General features: G+C 44.4%; 1 protein-coding gene across 1 annotated transcript; it reads right to left on the bottom strand.

Moving 5' to 3' along the window:
• Window positions 1-120: 120 nt before the first annotated feature.
• On the bottom strand, window positions 121-25,266 carry atg5 (ATG5 autophagy related 5 homolog (S. cerevisiae)). Its single transcript, XM_053432879.1, has 8 exons — window positions 25,170-25,266; window positions 24,616-24,794; window positions 23,267-23,394; window positions 22,121-22,199; window positions 21,398-21,560; window positions 20,189-20,283; window positions 11,405-11,522; window positions 121-2,401 (listed from the first exon to the last, which is right to left on the bottom strand). Exons 2-8 carry the CDS (start codon window positions 24,721-24,723, stop codon window positions 2,265-2,267), a joined length of 828 nt encoding a protein of 275 aa, XP_053288854.1. The 5' UTR covers window positions 24,724-24,794; window positions 25,170-25,266; the 3' UTR covers window positions 121-2,264.

Raw genomic sequence — 25,266 nt, 5'->3', positions numbered from 1 at the left:
TCAGTGATGTGTGTTATGCTTCAGCAAATGTTGTGCGCTTCTTCACTTCACATCCGTGACTCGACTCTGTGACAGCTCAACCGTTCAGCTCACTTTCATTCAGACACCGTGTGGGACGAATGCTTTGAATGACATTTTATTTCAGTACAAACAGATGTGTAAACAAAAAGCACAAGATGCAAACTTTGCTTAAAAAAAAATGTGATTAGTTCCCTCATCTCATCTCATCTGGAAAAACCCAGTTAATCCTCGGCTCCTTCCTCCAGTCTGGTCTCAGTCCACAAACCTGGTCGAGCTCATGTCAGACGCCTGCTGACTTAAAGCTAAATCCTGATGTCTCATTATATCACAGCTCAGTTCTTAAATGAAACAAAACCAGATGCTCGTTTGCGTCTGGCAGCGGAGACAGAGGCCGGAGCTGAACCTGAAACAAACAGACAGTGAAGCTGTTGTATTGATGGAGAGAAATCAACACCTGCTATTGAAACCACGTGTGAAGCTTTTAGTTTTTCTTCCCCGAGAGACCCACCATCTCCGCTTCGCCTCATGAACAGATGGAAGATGCTCAGAGACGCTGAAACCACAGCAGCTCAAAACGAACAAGTGTTGAAGGACTCGTTCACACCTTGTTGGGTTCAGAGCTCCAGTGTGAAGCTGAACATCAGGTGTGAAAGGTTCCTCAGACCGAGAGGAGTTCTGGGTCCGGATCAAACTGAACCTGGGTCTGTTGGTTTGCAGTGAAAACACTTTGTTGGAGAGTTTGGACCAATCACAGGAAGTAGAGCCAGCATTAAACAATAGAAGAAGATGAGTACTGTAGTATTGTGGAGTATTGTAGTATTGTGGAGTACTGCAATATTGTGGAGTACTGTGTCTGAAGGTGCTGAGGCTGGGGGTTATACCATCATGATGTTACTCACGGCATTCTACAAACCAATCAGAGTCAAGTACAAGTAGACTCCGCCCACGTAGGTGATGATCACAGGACGTCAGACCAAATCCTTTAGTCCCTAAATTACAACGTGAAACCAAAAGTAACAGATCAAATGAAACTCTAGAACAAACACATGAAGCTGCTTCTGACACATTTTCACTTTGTGTATTAGTTTCTTAAAGTTGCAGATTTCAGTCCATGTTAAAGGTCAGTTCCACTTGATCGCCTCCGCACAGCAGCTCCTCTTCACCGCGGTTTGTGTGTCTGTTTGCAGGATGACACAACAACTACACAACCCATACACACTCTGTGCACAGGTGGGAGCAGATTCCCTTCAGGGGGTGTTTCCAGGAATTGAAATCTGAATAATGATCCAGATCTTGTGAATCTAAATGTTAAATTTGAACATTTCTGTTTGTGTATTTATCTGATCTCAATACATGTAAATTAAATACAGTGATAAAGTGGCCAAGACGTTGAAATATGACACAAATATTGTGAGAGAACAAGTGATGATGAAAGATGGAAGAAGCAGTAAAATGTTAATTCAGAGACAGAAGCAGACGACAGTTTGTTAACTTCCTCTTTCAAATACAAAATCAGATGTCGGGCGGATGATCAGTTCAGTTCAGATCCAATTCTTCTCTTTTTTTTTTTATCATTAATCCAATAAACAAAATAAACATTAATCCATGAAAGCGAAACCAAGAGTGGATCCTCAGCTGAGTGAGTCGAAGGAGCAGAGACGTTTTCCTCGGGCTCAGGTGTAAACTGAAGAGAGTGAACGAGGCTGAAGGGACGATAAAAGAATTCATAAGGCAGCTTCAGCAGGAAGTGGACGCTCCACCTCCCCCCCCCACAGTCTTCGTCAGGATGGAGCGAAGAGGAGGGATCTCTTCACCTCCTCTCCTCTCCTGGGATGTGTGGTCATAAAGAAAGAGAGAAGGAGGAGGTGAAGATGAAACACAGCAGAGTAGAAAATTAGACGTCGATCTCTTCACTCCGGGGAATCTCCTCCTGTTTCCTGGAGCGGAGGAGGAAGAGAGGATCTCTCCATCCTCCCGTCCTAAAATCAGCTTCTCCGAGTGGTCATAGGAGTAGAAATATAAATAAACAAGATGTGAGAGGAGGTTTGTTCCACACCTCCTTCACATCCTTTTTTCTTTTCATTCTGATCTCCGTCTCGTGTCAGAGTCTCGTTAGTTCAGAGATTCCAACGCTTCACGCGAGGACCGTTTCCTGGGAGCGGCGGCCGGCTGCTGCTGCGGCGGCGGCTGGTCGGTCGGTCGGTGTCTTCACGGTGGACGGCGAGGACGGGGGGGACGCCGTCTCAGTCGGTGGGGACGGGGACAACGCAGATGTGCAGGAAGTTGTCAGGGTGGCTGAGGTGTTCGCTGAGCCACTGCAGAGGCGTCTCCAGCAGCGGCTCGATGCCGTGGATCACCACCTGGTTCTGCTTTGGTTCACCTGGACGGGGAGAGAGGGGACAATACATTAATAACAATAAGTAAAACATCTTTATTCAACTTTTTAAAGTGTTTAACTGTGTTGGAAATAAAAAGAGAGCCGGAGAGAAGAATGGATCAGAGGGAAAGTGTAGACCAGAGAGGAGGACAAAAAGAGAGAGTAAAGAACGAGGACATAGAAGAGATAGAATATGAATATAAGAATAAAAAGGAAAATAAGAGCAGTAAATGTATTGAGGGTCGAGAGAAGAGGAAATGAGAAGATGAGAAGGAAGAGAGGGAAGGAAGAGGAGAAAAGGATGAAAGGACAGAAAACAATCGACAGAAGAGGAAAGGAGAAGGAAGCGATGGAAAGAAGGAGAGAAATAAAACTGGTGAACAAATGAAGGGGGGAGGAGCGGTGGAGGAGAAGAAAGAGAGAGATAGAGGGAGAGAAAAGAGAGAGATGGTAAGATGAGGTGAGACCGACCACATCAGAGATCAGTGATACCGCGGGTGTGGTGGTTGAGAGAGAGTGAGGAGAGAAAGTGTGTGTGTGTGTGTGTGTGTGTGTGTGTGTGTGTGTGTGTGTGTGTGCGTGTGTGTGTGTGTGTGTGTGCGTGTGTGTGTTTGTTGTTCAGCTATGAACCAGAGCAAAGTGACAGTTGATTATTTTAGCGCTCGCCGTTGAGTGGATTTGAATTTCAAACTTTCACTCTGACAGCTCGATGCTTTCAGGCGGGCGGCTCCGCCCTCGAGCCCGATGACCCCGGGAGTTCGAGTCCGCCCGTCACCGAGAGGCCGCGACCGCAGATCGTCCGTTCACACGAGGCGCCGTCTTCCTCGACCGTCTCAGCCGTCGTGTGATTTACGTTTTGATTTTGCGCTCGGGCTTCATTTTTTTTTTACATGAACTGTTTTACTAAGAGGAAGTGATGTCATGAAGCCTGAATCATAGTCACCCCGTAAACTGACAATAAAGATGGACGACTTAACGAATCCAAAGTGTCTCAATCTCCCCCTGGTGGCTGGCTGCAGAACAGGACACAAGCCCTGTCTCCTCGATGTTAGCAGATGGGACACGGACCAAATTAAGAAAATAAATTGAAACTTAAATTAAAGTTTCTGCCACCTTAGTTTTTTTTACCAAACTGATGTTTGTTCAGGTTTGATTTAAATTAGCTATTTAATGACATAAAAATTAGATCAAACATTCTCTCTAAGTGATTTCCTATCTTATTAAAAATGATAAAACATTAAAATGTAAAGTGAACAGAAGAGCTGACTTGTTTCTGGAGTTAGATCTGATACCAGAAGATCACAAAACAATAAAAACACAAAATATTCAGGATGACAAACACCTCAGATAATAAAAGATTGGAGACAATTTGATATTTGTTAAACATATTCTCAAATTATTTCCACATACTTATTTAAACAGTTGTTATTGTTATATGGAGCTCCCTTCAGAGTTCAGTATCTCCTGCTAAAATTGACGTGATGATTGTTTTCTAACATGCACACAGGTTATTAACATTTAATCACTTTAATCAGCTATAAATCTTATAATTGCCTTCTTGTAAATAAAATTCTACACTTTTTTAATAATTATTCATCTTTATGGGAAATTTTAACTCCTCTGGATTGAATCAGTGAATTTATTTTGATCTTTTAACCAAACGATTTAGAAGCTTGAGGTCGGTAGTTGAACTTGATTCTAAAACATGTTCAAACAAACTTCACAGTTTACATTTTACTTTGGTTTCACAAGAAACTCGTCAGACCTCAGAAAATGCTTCTGTTTACAGACAAAGAAGAATTTGAGTCTCACCTCTGCAGTGATTCATGTTTCAAGACAAATATTTTTGCAGTTTTTGCAGCCGGAAGGTGACGCGTGTTTTGATCGGCCAAAAAAAAACAGAAACCATGTTTAACAAGATCATTAACATGAAAACAGTTCATTCAGATGTTTCCACTGTAGTCGGTTTGAGAGACAGAGATTTTAATTTATGCTTTCAGTTTAATATGAATGTAGAAATATACGTTAGGTTCATGTAAGTGCTTCTTCAGCCTCAAGCCGAGAATGAATATTTCTCTCACACATTCAGGACGTGTGCATGTGCGTGAGAACGACAATTACGGGCCTTTACCTGTCAATCACTCTTGACCTCAGCTCCCACACACACACACACACATACACACACACACACACACACACACACACAGAGACAAACACACAGACACACACACACACTCAGGTCGTTCTCATTCACCCGCCGAGCTGGTGACATTTTAGCTCCACGTAATATCAGGAGGACGGTTGAGGCAGAGCGCCAACTGTCGCTCTGAGAGGCGGCTCCGCCCTACACCTGCTCACAAGCTGCAGCCTGGACGCCAGTGATGTCAGAAGAACTGTGATAAAACTCTGCTCAGGGAGAAATTACACATGTGCACACTCAGGACAGAGGCGGGTGTCAGAGGTGCAAGCCTTAGCTGATCGCTGCTGTAATAAAAATATATATATATATAAATATATCATCAGAATGTCACTCAGTTGAGCACATACGTCAACTAAAGAGTCCAACAGTCTCCTTAAATTAAATCAAGCTGCACTATATTAAACACACATTTCTTTTTTCAAAATGCACAAGTTATTACTGATGCTCACTGAAAAAGCTGCAGGATTTCTGTAAATCTATCTATAACGGGCTGTATAATGGATATGTTACAATATAATAATATAATTTTACATTGTTACTGCAGTAGAAATAGTTTTGCTTGGTAAGGCCTCGCCTCCATTTCCCTACATTCATAAACATCACCCTGCGTTTCCTGTTCTGTTCACAGATGAAGCCACTAGTGTATTTTGATTGCCCTCTAGACTTTCTCTCCTTGCTTTGAGATCCTGTATTAAATTACACACTGAGTTTTGTTCAGGTGATTCTAGTTTTTCGGTTGTATTCATGTACCGTTTGTTTTTAAACGTCCGGCAGAGACGGAGAACTGCAAACAGAAAAATTTACTGATGTATATGTGTTTTTTTTTAAGTAGCTCTGGAGAATTTCTAGGTCACTGGAGCAATGGAACGAACCAGGCCGGTCGAGTGAGGAGAAAACCAGCTCATTCACAAACAGGACATATTTAGGATTGCTGGTGGATTAGACGGACAAGTGAAAAAAGAACCAAGTGGTGTCTGAGTTTAGTCTGAGGACAGAAGGTGGAGAACTCGTTTGCATCGCTGGCCGTGTGCACTCAACCCAGCGAGCCACAGGGTCTGAGAGAGCAGCTCACACTCAACCTGTAGTGACACAAGCTCCTGTCGACTGTAGAGCGGCTGTAGAGCGGCTGAAGAAGCTTCAACCACAAGGAGAGAGGGAGCTTCACTTTGTGTGTGGTTCAAGAGAAAGGAATCAGGTGCAATGAGAAATGAGGCAGCAGCACAAACAGTGAGAGAGAAGTTCAAGAGGAAGTTGAAGAGTCATTACTGAAAGGACTTCATCGTCAGTTGAGATGAATGAGTTTAAACAGTGATGCAAGAAAAACTGCAGTTATTTGAGACTAGTATTTCAAATTAAATTTGGTTTTCAGTATTTGATTTGTATTTATTATTTTGGTCTGTAAAGACGAGACATTCAAGGTCTTTTAAAATCACACAAACAGTATTTTGTTCCGATCAACCATTTTCATTTCAGTTTCTTTCTCCACCAGATGAGCTTGTTTCCTCTGAACTGTGCTTTACAGCAGGAGAAACATCGTAATAATAATAATGATAATATAAATATAATATAATATAAAATCGCAATTCTCAAAATCCTCAGCTGCACAGAAAGTAAAAGGTGTGAATCCCACCTGAAAGACACCAAGAGTGAGAACACACTTTCTCTGGATCTTACACACACACACACACACACACACACACACACACACACACACACACACACACACACACACACACACACACACACACACACACACACACACACACACACACACACACACACACACGCACACGCACACGCACATGCACACACACACGCACACGCACACACACGCACACGCACACACACGCACACACGCACACACGCACACACACGCACACCATTTCTGGGTGGAGTTTCATACCCATCTCTAACTTAGCCCCGGTTCTTGCCTGACAACCGGCGTGCAGAGGTGGGTGGAGTTGGCGTGTTTTCACAATCTCACTATGACAAATGGGGGAAATTCACAGTGGACCACGCCCCCTCACACACACACACTCTCCATCAAACACTAAAATACATACTCTCGACCATCGTGAGCCACCTGCACCTCCAGCGCTCAGACACACACGGTCAGTCTCGGTTTATCGGAAATTCGAAAGTCGTCCTCAGTTTGAATTCCGGCAATAAACAGGTCGTGAACAACTGCGACGCCGGGAACCAGCAGAGACGTGTTCAGACTCAAAGTAGAAAACGACAGGAAGAGAAAAACTTTCTGCTCCGATCATTTCCAGTCATGTTAAAGAATTAACTTTGCCGGTTTCCATTCACTCATCTCCTCACGTTCGTGTGACGGGTAGCTGAGAGCAAAGAGGTTCATTTAAACATGTGTGTGAGCTGAGAGCTGAAGCACAGAGACGAGTGAGTGCAGTGATCATGGTGAGAAATCAATCAAATGAAAACATAATAAAAACCATCATCTCTGACTCGATCTCTGGTAAAAGCCTGAATCACAAGATTACATGACACGAATAAGAGAGAAACAACAACACCTCCCTGTTTGTTACCTTAACACTGGGTTCCTCTGACCTTTGACCTGCCAATGAACTAAGGCCGAAAGTTCCTCCAATCAAATAATTGTGCACGTTACAGTGTTTTACGCTGTTTAGTACAATTTCCTGAATGAAGCAACTCATGAAACCAGATGGAGAATTTAATATATAAACAACCATCGGTTAAATTTCCTCCAAAACATGAGTAAATGCTTAATAACTGGTTTTCTTAGGAAAGCAACTGTGACGGCATAAAACCGAACTATTATACACACTGACACACACAAACACACACTTTGATACACACACTCTGATACACACGCCCTGTGGTTGAGTGGAGCACGACTTCTGGCCAAGACGACATGTTTTGTCAGCCGAGCGAAGCCGACCACGATTTAGGAAGACCGCAATGGAGCTGCTCCTCAGAGCCAAACACACAAACTGACTGCATGACTGGCAGCCGGTCACACTGACTGGTAACCAGCTGCTGACGGACTGGTGGACGGAAATAACGCCGGGTTCTCTCCTGAATAAGATTCTTCTCAAAGAATCAGAGTTATTTAGTCTGAAACATGTGAAAAATGTGAAAAAGGACAAATACAATTTCCCACAGACAAAGGTAAGAGGCTTTGTTTAAATCAAACTTCTATTGATCGTCCAATCAGTGCACAAGCTAACTTTTCACCTGGTGTGAAATAAATAAAAATCACATTCTCTTTCAGTCATTTTCCTGAACTTTTTCTGCCAGCTCCAAAAAGTCATGAGTGACGTTTCTAACATGAAGATGAAGAAGAGGAGGCGTCCATGTAGGAGACGCTGATGAAGACGTCAAGTCGGAAAGACAAGGAGAGGATGAGCTGTAAACAACAACACTGATCTTTCCACAGCAGAGGTTACACGTCATGTCCGGCCTCCTGCTGCTCTACAGGCTCCGCCCCTCTCCTGGATGTTCCTCACATGTTCCTGTTGGAGCGAGTCGGGACCCGACAACCTGCTGCCAAGTCACAAGTGAAATATAAAATGTCTGAACCCAATTTCCTGCACATTTTCTGGAGGTCCATGTCTCAAAACGACTTTAGAGATTCAAGCAGATTAGTAACAAAATCATTTTAGCAACACATCCGCCACATTATTGTTTCTACTGGTTGAAAAGTGCATGTAAACTTCTGCATATTGTTGATAACCGGGACTTTTTCATAAGCTGACCAGCATCGTGTGATGTTCACAGTGTTTTGACATTAGTAACACCGACACTAACCCTAAGATGTTTCTAATCGAACCAAAACGACATGATGATTAATGTCAGTGATCGTAACCCGTGTTTATTTTTAAGATAAGATCTCACACGTCCTTCTGAATTCCACCAAAACATCTGCAGCCACTTTACAGTAAAGCTGCACGGACACAATAAGAGAATGATCTCAGCTGATCACATTTGAATCAACAATAGTGCGAGTCATTCAGCTTGAATTCCCCTGTCTGGTGCACATCTCACACGCCCGCGCACATGAACCATTACCCACTATCAGCTGTATCAAAACCGCCACTGAAACCTGCACACCCCCCTTGAGCCTCTGAAGTGAGCCGACCCGTTCGGCTCCTCACGCAGCCTGCGAGGGGGAGCCTGCCAATAGTGAGTGGGCTGTACCACAGATGTGACTGAGACGGGGTAGAGGGGGCGTGAGGGACGCTGCCGGGAGGGAGGGGTCCGGGTGGGGTTGTGGGGGCGAGAGGGGCGGGGGGTTTCCTCAGATTGTTCACAGACAATAATCAATGTGGGTGTTTCGTAATAAGGTTCACCTCCGATAAATATGTGGAAAAAGAAGCTCGCTTGATGAGAACTGCCTGTCGACGCTGTGTCATGTGTGGGCTGCATCCGACAGATTCCTGCCTTGCTCAATAACACACCTGGCTAAAGAACACACAAACAGTCACTGCTGACCGCTGCTCACAGGCACATGTTCCGAGTTCTGAGGGGGAACATCGGGCCGACGGAAACACAGACTCCTCGGCCGCGGCATGAGCACGATTTGGGAATCCCCGTCTTTGTTCCTTCCTAACTCGAGCCACCCCCAGTTTGTTTGCTGCGACTGGTTTCTGGGTCCCAGCGGGGTCAACACCAATCCTCCCCGCAGACATAACAGAGCACGAGACTGTTTGAAAAACCTTATTATTTGATGTTTGAAAGATCAGAGACGCGGAGCACCCCGGATTTTCTTTTTGTTATATGTTAGGGTCCCGACAGAAAAGAAAAGTCCTCTGAACTCGTGGAACAATGCTACCAGCAAACCCCCTTCCAGCTCCAGCACCGCCCCGCCCCGTCCCCGAACACACGTCCCGGTCTCTCTAAGCCAAACACGCCGCCATAATCCCCGGCTATCACCCGACTCATCTACCAGCCGAGGAAGAGGTGGAAACCAAACAAACGACAGGAGACAAAAGAGCCACTTTCACCTTGATCCGCCAGGCCGGCTGGCAGACTCCCCTGGGAGGGAGGAGAGCGGAGGAAAGCAGAGACTTAGTCAAAGACATGAAAGACGTCTACGGCAGACAGGGAATATGTTGAAGACTACACCTGAGAGAGAGATAGACGATCAAAGGAGAGAAATATTGTCTTAGATCGGGGGGGGGGAGACTGTCGAGGCAGAAAGAAAAAGGAAAAGAGGAAGCAGAGATCTCCACGTCAGTCACGCAGATTTTAAACAAATGCTCAAAACTGGCCAAAAACTACAGAACAAATTAGACGAATGTAAAACATGTGGGAGTCGAATCCTCCAGTACTTTGCACTTGGCAGCTGATCGGAGATGTCAGGTGACGGCTGGATTTCACGCTGCCTCAAGCCAAAGAGCAGAGGAACGGTTTCAAATGTACAAACTGTGCAAGGAGTTCTGCAAGAGAGTGATTCTGAGTTCTCCCAGTGAGGGAAAAGGTATTTTTACGGAAAATCTCACATTATCACTCAACGTCACAAGAGCAAATTAGTAACATGTCTGTAGTACACGTGTAGTAGGGTCAGCGTTATCGGCCTGTTGCTTCCTTTTTGTCTAGTTTACACAGCTGCTTCTTTTCAGTCACAGTTTCACAAAATCGAATTTATTCTAAGCCATAAAATGTATATTAAAAATAGGTTTTAGAACATTGTGTCCACTCTGACTTGTTGTCTGGAAGTAGATTTATGACGTTGTGGCTTTTCAAAGAAAGGACAGATTATATGAAACTGAGTGTGAGGGTGTCAGCAGTGGGTTGGAGAGTCAGGTCGGCAGGTAGACAGGGGGGGGGGGGGGGGGGGGGATTTGGTTCTCTCTTGTCTGTGCAGGTGAGTCTCCTGTGGGTCGTCTGTCCTGACACACTATTGTCTCCTTATCTACTTCCTCTCTCCTCCTCTGCAGACGCTGTTTAGACTGCTGCTCGCTCGCTCCCTCTCTCTCTTTTCACTCCCTCTCCTCTGCCACAGCAACAACAACACTTTGACGGCTTCTGCGTTAAATCAACTGTTTGATATTTGTATGTTAATTTATCCAGCTAATCCAGTTTAGTTTAATCATCCATACGATCATGAGTCTTTGTTTAATTTGCATTGGTTGGTTAGTTTTTGAAAGTCAGAGTTAAAACAAGAGACTAGAGACTTAAGGTTGTTTGTTCTGTTTACTTTCATGAGTATTTACTTTAATCAGTTTATGTTCCGTATATTGTTTTATTTAAATAAACAGATGAACATCTTTTTGTGCAGCAGCAGGTCTTTATTTGCAGAGACTGAATTACCAAAAGGTCACTTTTACAGTTTCAGAGAGAAAACCTGCAACCAGCTCATCACACACCCGACGAGCTTAGAACACTGTATGTTATGAATGACACATGACAGCAGTTCTGGTTATGACAAGAAGTTTTCCTTCCAACCAAAAGAGAAATCTCTTTCTCTATCTCTTCATCTTCTCTCTATTCGCCCTCATCTCGCCCCCAGTGGGTGTTTTATCAGAGAGAGCGGATCTCTGACATGTGTCGTGTGGCTGTGTAAATAAAATAAACCTGAGACGAGAGCAATTGGTTCTTCGTTCATATTTGATTAAGCAGGTAGAAACCAAACATGGCTGATACTGTACATCACACTGTTGGCTCCTGGTAATGTTTAACATAAACGAAGAGTGGGTGTGACGGTCATATCATCTTTTTATTCTTAATATTGTCGGGGTTTTCTTACGTTATTCACTATCCAAAATATATGTGTGTGTGTGTGTGTGTGTGTGTGTGTGTGTTTGTGTGTGTGTGTGTCTTACCTTCATTTGGTATAGCAGCTGGGTACATTTCCTTGAGCAAGTTGCCAAGCGTGTGCACGTTGCCTTCAGGGGAAACGGGGCGAAACAGTCTCTGGACGAACGGCCTGTCGCTCATCGTCTGAAACGAATCAGAGCACGAAATTATCAACAACAGCAGAAAATGAAACCTATTCAAACGTTCTGCATCCGGTGAAGAAATGTCTGCGTGCGGGGACATGTTACAGAGCGAGGGCTCCGGACCAGAGTTTATATGTCAGGTGTAAACAAGCTGATTTAAACAACAACCAACTGTGAACAGTGGCTCCTGTTAACAGCCTGCCAATTAAGATGAAGGATTAAAAAGAAATGCAAAGAGAAGGTGGGAAACATTTAAACAGAATTGAGCTCATTTGAAACTTTCATTGGAACCCGAACTTATCGAGACACCCCCGAGGAGCTGGACACCAGAACTCCAGGTTACATTATCTCACAGCCTTGTAGCTGTAGCATGACAGAGCAGCTCACCAATCATTGTTGAAATAAAACCAAGAATTTAATATATTCTTTATGCTCCTCAAGCAAAATCCCCCCGGATGTCCATCTGGTGAACATAAGGAACCGTTACGGATTTTCAATATTTTACTCATCAGACAAGGAATTGCGGGAAAAAGAAAACCAGAAATCCTGCATCTGGGACTGTTTCAAATAAGGTAACATGACGGGAAATTTTGAAAGTGACGAACAGAGCTCACTGGGAGGAGATAGCAGGAAGACTCACCACTAGGGCGCATGTAAATCATGTCAATGAGCAGCCTGTTGTTGGGAATGTGGAGCCTGACCGCTCAGAATGGGATGTTTAGCAATCTGCAACATTTCTACAGATGTTACAAGTGACGCTGACATGTTTTACTGATAGAATCAGTCTGGAAGTCATTAACTTCTGCTTGGGTGAGTATTCGGCAGAAATACAGAAATAGCTTCCACCCAGCCCTGAAATCCTCTGTGTCTCCCCGAGCTTCTCGAATGGAGAGAAGAGTGACTCTTAATGTTATGAGACATTTTCTATTGGTCCCTGAAGCAGAAATAATCCCTTTTGCCCTTTAATTGCTCTGCAGAGAGGCTGGAGGTCACAGTGGTGGTTTCACAGAGTTGCATGACGAGGTCCTGACGAGGTGACCTCCTCATCATCTACTTATCACTGTGATCTGACATCGTGTCCTGCTGCCGACTTCTAGAGCGACCGCTGAATGACGAACAGCTAAACAAGTGTGACGTACACAGCAAACATCCCCATGACTGTTTCTGTAGTGATCAAATCTGAAGCCACAACATTCCATGAGTGAGATGTTCGGGAAGCAAGGTGCTAAATCACCGGCTGACACCAGACAAGAGTCTCATGAACTGGACTTTGACTCGAGGGGACGGAGGGTCTGGTGTCCCGGACAGACGAGGGCCAGCCTGAGCAGTGGGACTCGAATGGAGACGACTGGTAGAAGATGAAAGACATTTTGAGCAGCAGTTTTCAGTCCTTCCTCTCATCATCACACTCATTGGATTGATCTTAGTCAGTTTAATAACATTTCTTGTAAAAAATAGAGTTTGAATCCTATATACTATATTGTAAATATATTAAATTTCTATTAAACTACAAATGTATTCAGACACAAACTCCAGCAAATTGAGTCCAGATATTCCCAGAGATTGTGTTTCACACATGAAAAACACGGCAGGAGATTGTCCAGTTCAGACTCGTTCACGCTTTGGGAGGATTCAGGCGAGGGGCGGAGCCTGGGTGACGTATACATTCTGCTGGTAAATCGTGATTTTGTTTAGAAACTTAATCAACTGTAAAGTTCCAGGAAATATTCCAACTGATTTCTCACATGGACCCACACAGACATTTCTCTAGCATTTTACAGGGAGGCTGCTGGGAATAGTTCCAGGAAGAGCTCGGAACACCTTACTCAAACATTTACGTCCCGACAAGCAACCCTTCTGGAAAACTTAGGGAAGATGTCCAGTGTTGATTTGAAACTATGATTAGTGACACGGCCGTGTTGTGGGTTTCGAGTGCTGTGCCTGAACAAATAGCGATTGTGCAAATCTCATTCCTCCTCACTACACCTGTTACACATGTTCAACATGTCATATCCACCAAACTGCTTCGATGTGTTCCACACACACTGTGATCCTGTGAGTCCAGTCACTGAATCGACTCCGGTATGTCAGCAGGTGTGTTATTTTGTAAATGTCAAATGTCTCACTATCACTTTGCCGAATTAAAAATTCAGTGGTTCTAGTTACCATGCGACCTGTGACCTCAGGGCAGCGGGGGGGGGGGGGCTGCTGTCAGGCGCTGACTTATGTGGGCCCATCAGTTAATCAAGCACCTCTCTGTTCAGTAGTACACACGCTAATTTTACTATTAAGTTCTGGGACTGAAAATGTGTGAGTCAACATTTGACTGGAGTAAAAACTCTGATAATTTATTTGTATTGGGTCAGAATTAGATCTGAATAATGTGGTTGAAATCAATATTATCTGGTACTGACACAGTTAAAAGAATCATAATAATCTATCACTTGTTTAAAATAAATATTCAAACAAAAAGCAGATTTCTCAGATTTTTACTTTATCAATATTCTAACCCTATATAACAATATAGCAAAAGGATCACACATAAACTAAAAGCATCATTTGGTTTCTTACACAAAACTGACATCAATTTTCTTTAAATGATTAACTAGACAAGGGAAGTTTGTCCATTTAATCATATCAATCGATTTAAACACATCTTTTAGAATTCCATTCCATGAATAGCCAGAAAAAAGGCCGTAATGATGAGCTCGGTTAAATTCAAATTATTAAAAATGTAAATTTCCGGCCCACGCAGCAGCAGAGGGAGAAACCGTGGCCTCGGAGGAAACTTGGTCGCAGGCCGATACCCAACCTGAGGTGTCAAACGGAGGGTCTGACACACAATAGGTTCTAATCAGGAGGCTGTGAAAAGGAAACCGGCAAGGACAGGGATCGAGTAGCCGAGCGGTAACTACACACCACAGGGCCAGGCGCGAATAAACCAGAGGAAGGTGGCGGTGGAGGCGTGAAGCCGGTGCTCAGGTTACACAGAAAGACTGAGTCACTGACAGGAAGCCCAGCGCTTCGTGAGGGATCATCACCGGGAGCCAGAGCAGAGAGAGTGTGCCGCTAAGTGACAGCTACTTCTTTGCATTTTTTAATACCTGGCCATGAATAATTGAGCCGCGCAGCACACAAAGAAGGAGCTATTGATCCCTGGGGAGAGAAGCGTGATACTGTTTGGATGGAGACACTTTTCTTTTCAGCCGCTGCGACACCTTAGCTGGCAGAGCAGCACATGGCCACACAAAGAGAGCGGCATTAGGATTCAGGTGAAGAGCGACTGAAAAGCCCAGAGGAACTCAAGACGCTGCCTAATGGACGCTGGGGATTCAATCCGTCTAATTGATGGTAAAACAATGGACAGGGGGGAAGGGGGGGGGCAGCACTGTCAATCAACAGGAGTTTCCGAGAATGAGGAGGGGTCAGAGAAAGCGTTTCCACTGAACGCAGAGATCAATCATTCCTAAATTAAAATTCCAGCCTCATTTCCTCAGCACACGAAACGCACACCTGTGGAGGAGAGACTCCATCGAGGAACATTTAATTAAATCATAAATCATTTATCTCTCAAGCATCACGTAAGCTTGAGCTGTTGTTCAGTACTTCAGCATTCAGACGTCTCCATATTCTCCTGCACCTCCACGTCACCTCACACGAAGCCTGTCAAACTACCTAAACTCCTGAAGTTACCTGTTATGATAAGAGCAAGGGTTTGAGATTCTGCCTCTTGTAACACTTTCTGGTTTCAGGTGTCAGCGCACTTTGAGACACCATCTTGAATCCTCGAGTTTGGTTTTTTGAAGCCAGAAGTGACCATATTTCCACCTACCCCTGCCCCCTGCACCCATTGGACGTTACTGGTGGTAGCCTCCACACACCCGGTGCTTTATGGTCTGTTTGACTCTAAAGGTTCATAATTCACTAAATGATCATCAGCTGTTTGAAGAAGACTTGAAACCAGAGACTGAGACATAAACTCCTGAATGTTTACTGACGTTATAAAGTGAGAAGTAGAGTCATTTTCTGATTTCTTTTAAAACCAGTGGACTCATGGGATTCTGGTGTGGATCCAGATCAGGGGACAACTTTCCTTAACGAACTGAGACAGTCTTTTTTCTCAGGATTCGTGGATCTTGATGAAAACAGGCACATTTAGGGGACTGATATCTAGGTGTGTATTTAATTTTGTGCAGATTGTTTGGCCTCTGTGGAAGTTTGTCCTCTGAGATTCTAGTTCTTTAATGTCTATTTAAATTGCTGTGAATTATCTACAGTATATATGCATAAGCCTCATAGGTAGGTACATCAAAGCTGATAAAACAGGACCAGTGAGTGATACCACTTTTAGATGAGCTTACTCTTTAACACAATAACCAAATAAACCACAGACATGTCAACAAATGAGTCTTTCAGCTGCTCAGCAGAAGTGACGGACCATGACATCTTTGTAACTGAGTCAAGGTTCTAGTAGAAACCTCTAATTTACTGTAAATGTAAACTTCTTTTTTCTTCCCCGGCATAACAGGCATATCACCTGTTGCCCCTGGCAGGATTACGCACAACTGTTTCCAGCATTCCCATGTTTTGTAATTGTCTGTGTAGTCACCACCTCCCCCTCATCTCAGTCAGCCATTACAAGATATCTCGGAGGCAATAAACCTGCATTCTGCGAAGCAGGCCGCTGCTCCGGCACCACAACACGGAGGTGGGTGGAGGTGGGTGGAGGTGAACCGACTGCTCTTGCATCGGGGGCTAGTGAGTAAGCACTGAGTCACAGAGCGGGAACAGAGAGGTCTACCTGTCGAGCAACAATGTAAGAGGTCTTTAAAGGCAGGACAGTAATTTTCACTTTCCGCGCAGCGAGACGCTCGGCCCCCTCGGGCTCTTTAATTCCCCGAGTGGTGTCACCGCCGGAGCAGGAAGATGCACCGGCAGCCAAACAAAGCCCCCCCCCCCCGCCGCTGGCCCGAGCCAAGGGCGCGGCAGGCCCGTGCACAGACACACACAATAATCACACATGGGCAAAGGGCTCAAGTGGAAGCAATTGAACTGACAAAGACAAACACATGAAACGAGTGACAGAGGCTCCATGCGAACACATATGGTGTTGGTACACTGAACAAAACTCTTTTGTTCTTTGAGCAGTGTATCCACATACAACGTTTACACGTGGATACATGTGCATTCATAACCTTTATCTAAATAATACATATTAAAATAAGAGGCCCAACAGTCTCCTCTTGAACCCACATTTAAATTAGATCTGCATCAAATTTAACATAAATATCATTCTTGGATCTGCCCCCTTATCCGGATCCGCACAACAACCAGACCACATCCTTCCACCAAGTTCCATGGGATTGTGTGGTAGTTTTTGTGTTATCCTGCTAACTAACAGACAAACGCAGACTAGCACACAACCCAGGAAACAATGTTCATAATGTCACACCAGAGTAAAGACAAATTAAACTTTACAGGGACATAAATGAGAATGAATATCTCAGATTTATAACAAGGACAGAAAGGTGGACTAACTATTTTAGTCCTTCAGGATATGGGCCAGCCATGCACACACACACACACACACTGACACACACACACACACACACACACACACACACAGAGACAGAAATGTGTCGTCCATGCCCATGAGGTGTCCTCGTCTCCATACGGAGCGCAGGCCAGACGGAAATGAGCCCTCTGTTATTTGGACTGAGTGTTGTCATTAATTCTGTCTGCATCAAACGCAGCACATGTTATTTACACTAAAGACCACAATCTGGCTTTGAAGGACTATGAGTGTGTGTGTGTGTGTCAGTGTGTGTCAGTGTGTGTGTGTGTAGGACGGGGGGGTGTTCTTCTGTATTAGACAGTCTACTAAGTCATCCACGGGGACTTCTGAGTTCCAAACCGCTTTGTTCTTTCCAACATTTCTGCAGCGTTTCTTCACAATCTCCTTGTGTTCTTCTCTTTGTGGGTTTTGTCGCATCGTGTTGGGTCTTGTCACAACAACTCACTGGATCTCCCTCTGAGCCGTGGAGATAAGCTGCGCAGCGTCACCACGCAACTCGACTTTCACACAACTCGAGCTCGGCTGTTTGTTTCTGTTTTTAAACTAATGTGTTGCTCTCTGATTAAAGGATTAAAGTTTTTACAACCTGCTTTTCTATTTATTTTGTTAATGGCCGTCATATCGGTAATATTACGAGTCTACCCATAAAGTTAAATGTTAACCAAACAAGAAACACGAGCGGTGAAACAATCAGACAGGTGGTAAACAAATCCCGTGATGGGCAAAACTCCAACAAGGCCACTCCAGGTATTTTTAAGATGATTCCGAGCAGATTGAGCCTCGGCTCCTCTCCAGACTCTCCGAGGCTCCTCTGCTTGTAAACATTTAGCAGTTTGTACGATAAAAACCACAACATCTCCGAAACAACCCAGACTTTTCAGAATCCATGCTCATTTTCTCCAGCCTTTACAGGGCTTTGATGCTCGGACTGTCACAAAAACCGACTCGGCTCATAAACGACCGTGGAAACTTGCAATCTGGCCACGAAAGAGGCTCCAAACCAGTCGGAGCTGGGTCTCTTGTCCCCGCCAGCACTTACATGGTTTTATAGCTGCAACAAGTGCACGTCTGAGAGGGCGGGCCCCGTCGGTCGGCCTGCATGTTTCGGTCGGCCACTTTAAAGACTTGTGTTTTATAGCCGAACACAAGAATGTTTTTGTAGAAGTGTAAAATGGTTTATTTACACGCCGAGGATGTGAAAGTAAAAACACAAAAGCATTCATGAGGTTTGTGAATTTCAGGCAAAGAACCAGTCCGGGCTGACAGTGACAGACAGCGGCTCCTCCACCCTCGCTGTTGTGGAGAAATGTAAATGCAGCCATATGTGGAGAGCGGCGGCTCATGTTAGAAACTCTGCATACTCAATGATAAAACATCGCAGGGGGGAATTACCAGCCGTCACTAGAGATATGATTATGGAACAATATGATTTAGGAAGTTGCGTTTCGTTCTCAACATCGACAAATCTTGTTCTGCTTCAAAACACGACTCAAATCACTTGAGGCCGAATATCTTTTCTGTCCCGTTTGCTGCTTCTTTTCCTTACGTGATTTCTGCTAACACGTCCTGACAGGCTCTAAAGTTTAATGCCTTTACAGGACTCGGTGACAGCGAGGGGCCTTTCTGTTTGTTGTGATTTGAGATCAAGGCTTAGCACGCACATTCAACTCAAAGCAGACTGTCAACATGTTTTTGTTGCAAAGATCCAGATGTTTTCCAAATCTTCATTTCCCTAACTGCTCTGGATCTTCAGTGTCCAGCGAGATTAGAAGGAGTTAAATTGCATTTAATTACACCGTTTCTGAACATTGCATGATATTAAATTAACTTCTTCAGTCGTGTTGTGTGATTCCTGAGCGGTTCAGTACCCTGGAGGTTGTCCAATTAAATCTCCACACTCCCATCCTTTCCTGAGCTGAACCCCAGCACTTGCCTGTGTTCCCCCGCCGTCTGGCTCGCAGCGCGCTAATGTTTTCCAGCCGCTTATTCATCCTCTCTTATGTCTTTTTCTTTTTTGTATTCATCCAAAAGGGAATTTTCACCTGAGTCAGGGCAAAGCTGCAGCGGTTTGACGGAAACACCCGACGTGAGGCCGCTTGTCTGCCGTCGCCTCCTGATCTCACACTCAACCCTCCAACTCGCCCACCGGCTAAACCTGCTCCAGTGGAATTGCACCACAACCGCGGAGGGTCATGGATATCAAATGTACGGGAACAAATGAATAACCTCCAAAAAAGCACAGAGGGATACGCAACACTGGCCTTTTCTGATACAGAGTCTGGTTATCCTATCACACGTCACATGGAGAACAGAGCATCTGAGAAACAGTGAACTCACAAACAGATCCACAGAAGTTGAGTTTCTTTTAACACTTAAACAATAGGTGAAATTCAAAATGACTGGATACACAGGTTTGAGATCCAGATCCAGTTAATCTGTGGCTGTCACTGTGTGCACACAAATGTGGCTTAGTTCAGAAAAAGAGTCTGAGTGACTATCAGACACTTACTCATGTTGTTTGAAGAGTGGGATTATGTCAGGCATGAATGCTTCGTAGCTTTTGTTTTGGTTTCCAAACTGAGATTAAACAAGAGAGCGTTGTTGATGAGTGTCCGGAGAGCCTTCGGTTGCTCAATATGAAAGGATGACAGGTAACAAGATGTTGTAAAGAGCTTTCTGCAGATGAGCGAGAGCCAGAGGGGAAGTCAAGTTCACCCTGTCTGGGTTTTAAACTGAACTAAGTTGATTAACTGTTTGTTTTTTAAGACTCTTTTGGTGTTTTTCATGAAGCACAAGACTCTAAATAAAGTGTAGAAAGAACTAGTTTATCTGAATCTGTCTGGTTGGAGGTGATTTCCCTGTTGAAGCGACATCAGACAGACATGGAGGGTTTTAAGTTGCCCTATGGCTCCATCTACTGGGCGGAGAGAGCATAGACTCAACATCTACTTCAACTCTAAAGCTGCTTTCAGACGTGCACTCAGGCCCCGACATTCTTCTGAAATATTCTGGATATGTTAGTTGCTGAAGTGGCTCATGAGGCCGACCTGGACTGGAGAAGAAGCCTGTTAAAGTGCTGCAGGTGTAGTTACCAGGTATATCCTGAAGGGGATGTATCTGAAGCCTCCGTCCTCAGTGGGATATTCCATCAGCTTCCTGTTCATGGCCCAGAACTGGTCAAACTTATCTGTGATAACACAAACACGTACGTCAATAATTGTAACACATATCTTGGGACTTCATTTTCAGTGCAAAGAAAACACAACAGATATGACTTTTGAGGCGATTATGTTTTAATATATTAATTCCTGACACGTCGGGGTGAGAGATTTGGTTTGTAAGAAACGAGATGTACTGGATCATTAACTACAATGTGTTTTAGTACAACTGTCCGTAAAGTGGTAGAGATTTTGGTTCCTGACACTTTAAGTTATAGCAGATTGCAGATCAGGAGCTTAATATCAACGCAGCGTCGATCTTCTGGTTGAAGGCTGACGTCCCATCATCAGAAATGATTCCACCCTCCATGTGCTTGCTTCAAACCCTGCCCCCCCCCCCCCCTCACCTCTCACTTTCTCACAGACCTTCTGAAGATGTGGTTTTCTCTCCTGGAGGAAACTTTGAACAACCTCTGTTTCTCTCTCTCTCTCTCTCTCTCTGTTTCTGGTCCCTTTTGGATGTGAAAGTTTTGCTTTAAGCAAAGTTTCATCTCTCACTTTCATGTTTAATAGGTAAGTCCATCTCCTCTGTTTCAGTATAAATGGAGCTACAGTCATTACCAGAGGAAAACAACATGAACCACACCCTGAGCTTTTTATACAAACAGTTCATTGCATCATCTGCAGGCTGCAGCTTCTCAAGAGTGAGGACTTTCAATTTGATATCATGAAACGATTGATAGTTTTCAACGTTATCCTTCGGTTTCAGAAAGGTTTTTTTGGATTTTGACATTTGATTAAATGACTAAACAACTGATCAAACAGTTGGTGCAACCTTATTTATAACTTGTTGATATATTTCTTTGAATTTGAATCATATTTCTGCTTTTAGGGAATAACATGGTGGTAAAGTAAAGATGAAAGTTATTACATGCTAACATCTGCCAATAAAGAAAAATCTAGCACGACTATGATAGTAGATGAAGACACTGTGAAGTATTTGTTTCAGACGCTGCAGGAAGCAGATCACTGGTGGATGAGGTGTTTACTGGAGCCGTGTTTCATCAACTTGAGCTGCAGCGTTCTGAGGAATCTCACACCACATGCAGGGGGGGTGTGTGTGTGTGTGTGTGTGCGTCTCACCGTTCTGCAGACCCATCCACAGCTGCTTGTGGTCTTTCTTCTGCATGTCGTTAACAACTTGGCTCTTGTGCTTGAGGGCGTCGGCCTCCTTGATGCCGGACATGAAGTGGGCCTCGATCACAGAGTTGGACGGACAGTGGAGGAGGTCGCGATCTGGAAAATTCTGACACACACATTCCCCATAATTGCATTTTATTTGAAGCTGAGTTATTCATCTATGTTTGTATTTTTAACACAAAGGAGCAGAAGCACTCCAGAACAAAGGGGTCAAAATATATTAAATAGATTTTTCAAAAGGTACTAATCCCAATTTTGTTGTTGTTTAGCTGCCGTCCCTTCAAACACCCCTTTGTAAACACTGGCCTCCTTTTAGTTTGAAACCTTCAGGTTGTGCTTTATAAATAGAGACTTTTGTAAACTATGATGCAGACGCCCATGTTCTGTTCCTGATTGGTTCTTATTCATCACATGAATCAACAAAGTTCCACCTCATCGTTCCTTCAAGCTAAGAATTCCCTGCTCTTACTTTTCACCATCTACTTCCTGTTTGCAACACATGACCAGTGTACATGATACTGAAAAACTCATCTGGACGTACGCCTGTTTATAATAAAATATGTTTTAAGAGGCTAAAAAAAGCTCAATAAGGATTGGTATATAGAATATAAAATAAATAGTGAAAGAAATGGTTGCTCCTGTGCGTGAACACACATTCACACTTACTTTAAAGTGCACAGTGATGTTCCAGGGTAAGACCGTGTTGGAGGCGTGGAGGTCAAAGAGAACTCCAATTGGATAGTGCCTGAAAACAAGGAAACGTAAAAAGGAAAGATGTTACTCGTGTAAATGTTTTCATTCAGCTCAACATCAGACCTGAGGGTCTCACTGTGTTTACATGTACTTCACTAGATGCTAAGAAAACTCCTGTGACCTCTGAATTAAAAGTGTCACTCCTCAACTGTTTTCTAAAACCTGGAGGAGTGTATTGCAATCACTTGAGAAAAAGAAAATCTGTTCTCTTTTACTGAATTAACGAGTTAGCACAAAATCGTTGTACTGTCCATCTGAACAATCCCAGAGTCCTGGGCTGCACCAAGCCGTCAAGCTTATCACATGAAGTAAGACAATGATCTTGTTAGTTCAGAAAAACAAGTAAATGCGTCTTTATACTTAATTATTCTTTATCTGTCCACGTATGTCTAGTTTTATTTGTCACACTCTGTATTTTTGAAGGTTTTTTTATTGTGCGGTCACACACACAATAACCATCGTAGTCATTAAGTTCTTGATCTGATGAGGCAAACCAGCCTAGAGAGTAATTTAGAGAGTTGTCAAAACTAATGACACAGTCTCACTGCAGGTCCAAAGTTATGTATCGCAAGATGACAAGTTTGCCAAAAACTCATAATTTTACATTTAAAAAACACTTGAGATTTACAGTGAGAAAAGAAAAGCTACAGAACGTCACATTTGAGGATGTGAAGTTTGCAAACATTTTGATATTTTCAAATGATTCTCTGTTTTTCTTCTCTACTGTGTTTTACTGGGACGTTGGCTTTTCCTTGTCTGTTGCAACACTGCCCCCTGATGACTGCACTTTGTGCCTGACTGTCTGCAAGAGGGCGAGATGAGAACCCGGGCAGCTGTAGTCACTGCTGAAGCTGCTGGCTGAGAGTGAACTGACTCATAGAGCGTCTCTCTACAGTTGCAGAGGGTGTGAACACGCTGTTACAGCTCTGACTGGGCGAGACCTGTTTGCTCAAGGCAGCAAAACAAGGTCCAGAGACGAGGAAGACAGGACTTCAAGTTTCAAGAAACTGATTTAAAAAAAGAGACACATTCTGTTGTGATTGGTCAACGTCCTCTCACCATTTCAGTGGCGTTCCTTCAGACTCGCACCACATCTCCTCCACGTCCTCGGTCTTCATCACTTTGAGGAAGTGCTTTTTCACTTTGTCTGTGACCAGCGTCAGGTAGCTCACCCTGGGCAGCAGCAGCTGGGAGAGAGAGAGGAGTCAGTGAAACACTGCAGTCTGGTCCTGTGCACCAGTGTTTGAGACTAAATTTAACTTCACTACTGTAGATGCAACTTCTGTTTCTTTGTTTGCTAGCAGATCTAAATCCACAGATCTGGAAAAAACAAAACAACAAGAGAGAAAAGCTCTCTCGCCTTACAAAGGTGAAACTAAATCTTTAGGAACACATCCCACACCGGCCTTTTCAGCACCTGTGGAGGTTTTATGTTGTCACCAAGCTACGTGAAACTGAGCAGAATAACAAGTTGTAGGACCGGATCTTGTGGCACCAGTTTCCTTTGAGCTGTAAGTTGCTTTCAAGCATGCACTGAACTCCAGATAAGATGTGAGAACAAAGCTAAGTCCTAATCAGCTGCTGGGGACCTTCTCTGGAATTTCTCCTGACACCAACTTGTGATTTCTGCAGCTGAGTGTGTTTTGTCATAACTTGACTCCTGCTGCTCTAAGCAGGCCCCAGCCCTCACCTGAATGTTCCAGACATGTTCTGTTCTTCTACGTATGACATTTCCATTGTGAGATATCAGTATTCTTTTTGTTTGATCAACTTTTGTGTTTGTCACGTTGTAGAAACGTCATCAACACCCTCACTTGCTTGCTGTGGATTTTCTGGACACTCACATGCACTCACATAGTAACACTCAGACATTATCCAGTCATTTTAACAAAGGGCTGACAGGAACAGTCCTTGCACTCTCACATCCAGCCTCTCCGGTAACAAATCCTCAGACAATGTGATCATATCTATCTATGGAGACTATGGAGTTATCTGATGAGTCTTTAAATTCACAATAACTCGACACAGCATCATTTACAACATGTTTTCAGCCTAAATGTTCTCGATATCTTCCTCTGGACCTGCGTTTGCTCATGGATCACAGAGAACCTTTAGGCTAAATGGAATAAAAGACCTGGTTCCCAGTCGAATGTGAATGTCGGGGCTTGTGGACACTTGGATGAAGCCACAGGAGCAGAATGGAGGCATGCTGTGTTTGTTTCTGTTGTATTTTAACGTTTGAGGAATTAGTCACTTACATTATATTGGATTTGTCTGTAACTCTGTTTACCCCTGACACTGCAGAAGAGTTCTGTGGACTCAAACACTTCACCCCCCCCCCCCCCCCCCCCCTCCACCATAGTGCTGAGGAGATAATGAGTGGATTTAGTGGCTGAACCAGGACTCACGTAGTAGGGCTCGGCCTCTCTCTCGGTGACCTCGTCCTGGTTCAGGGTGAAGCAGGCGGGGATCCGGCCGAACCACACGTCCCTCAGCACGTCCTTGTCATCTGCCATGATGCTCCTGCTCCCAGTGGCTCATGCAGACCCAGTTGTCCAGACGCTGGGAGGACTGGGACACCTGCCTCCTACACAACAACACAGAGAAACAGGCAGTCAGGGAAACTTCCAGCTACACAACGTGAACCAGGCGGTGCAGCAGCAGCTAGCACGGCTCCGGAGGGAGTGCGTGTTGCGTGGGGGCAGCTCAGGTGGTATTCACTTCATCGGGGGGGTTATTACCACGTTATTAGAAGAGCGGGAGGAAGTGATTCACAACAACAAGCTGTCAAACTACGCAGCTGGGAAGCAGGTTAGCTCCGGGGCTAGGTGAGCTAGCTCAGCCGGTGGAAACACAGCGAGGGGACGTGGAGGGAGGATCCGAGGGGGTCCCTCCTGTGGCGGGACGGTGGAGGGGGACACACCGGGGCCCCGCGACGCTGGAGCCGAAGGGGAACACTTACTTTCGGGTGATGTTTTCCGGGCAGCTCGGAGGGAAGAAGGCCCGCGACTGGCGATGTTGTCATTCCACTGCTGAGAACACGCGCTCCCCGTGAAACA

Source organism: Pleuronectes platessa, chromosome 10, assembly GCF_947347685.1.
Source record: "Pleuronectes platessa chromosome 10, fPlePla1.1, whole genome shotgun sequence".
NCBI lineage: Eukaryota > Metazoa > Chordata > Actinopteri > Pleuronectiformes > Pleuronectidae > Pleuronectes > Pleuronectes platessa.
Note: the sequence above shows the minus strand (reverse complement) of the source record. Positions and strands in the feature narration are given on the sequence as shown.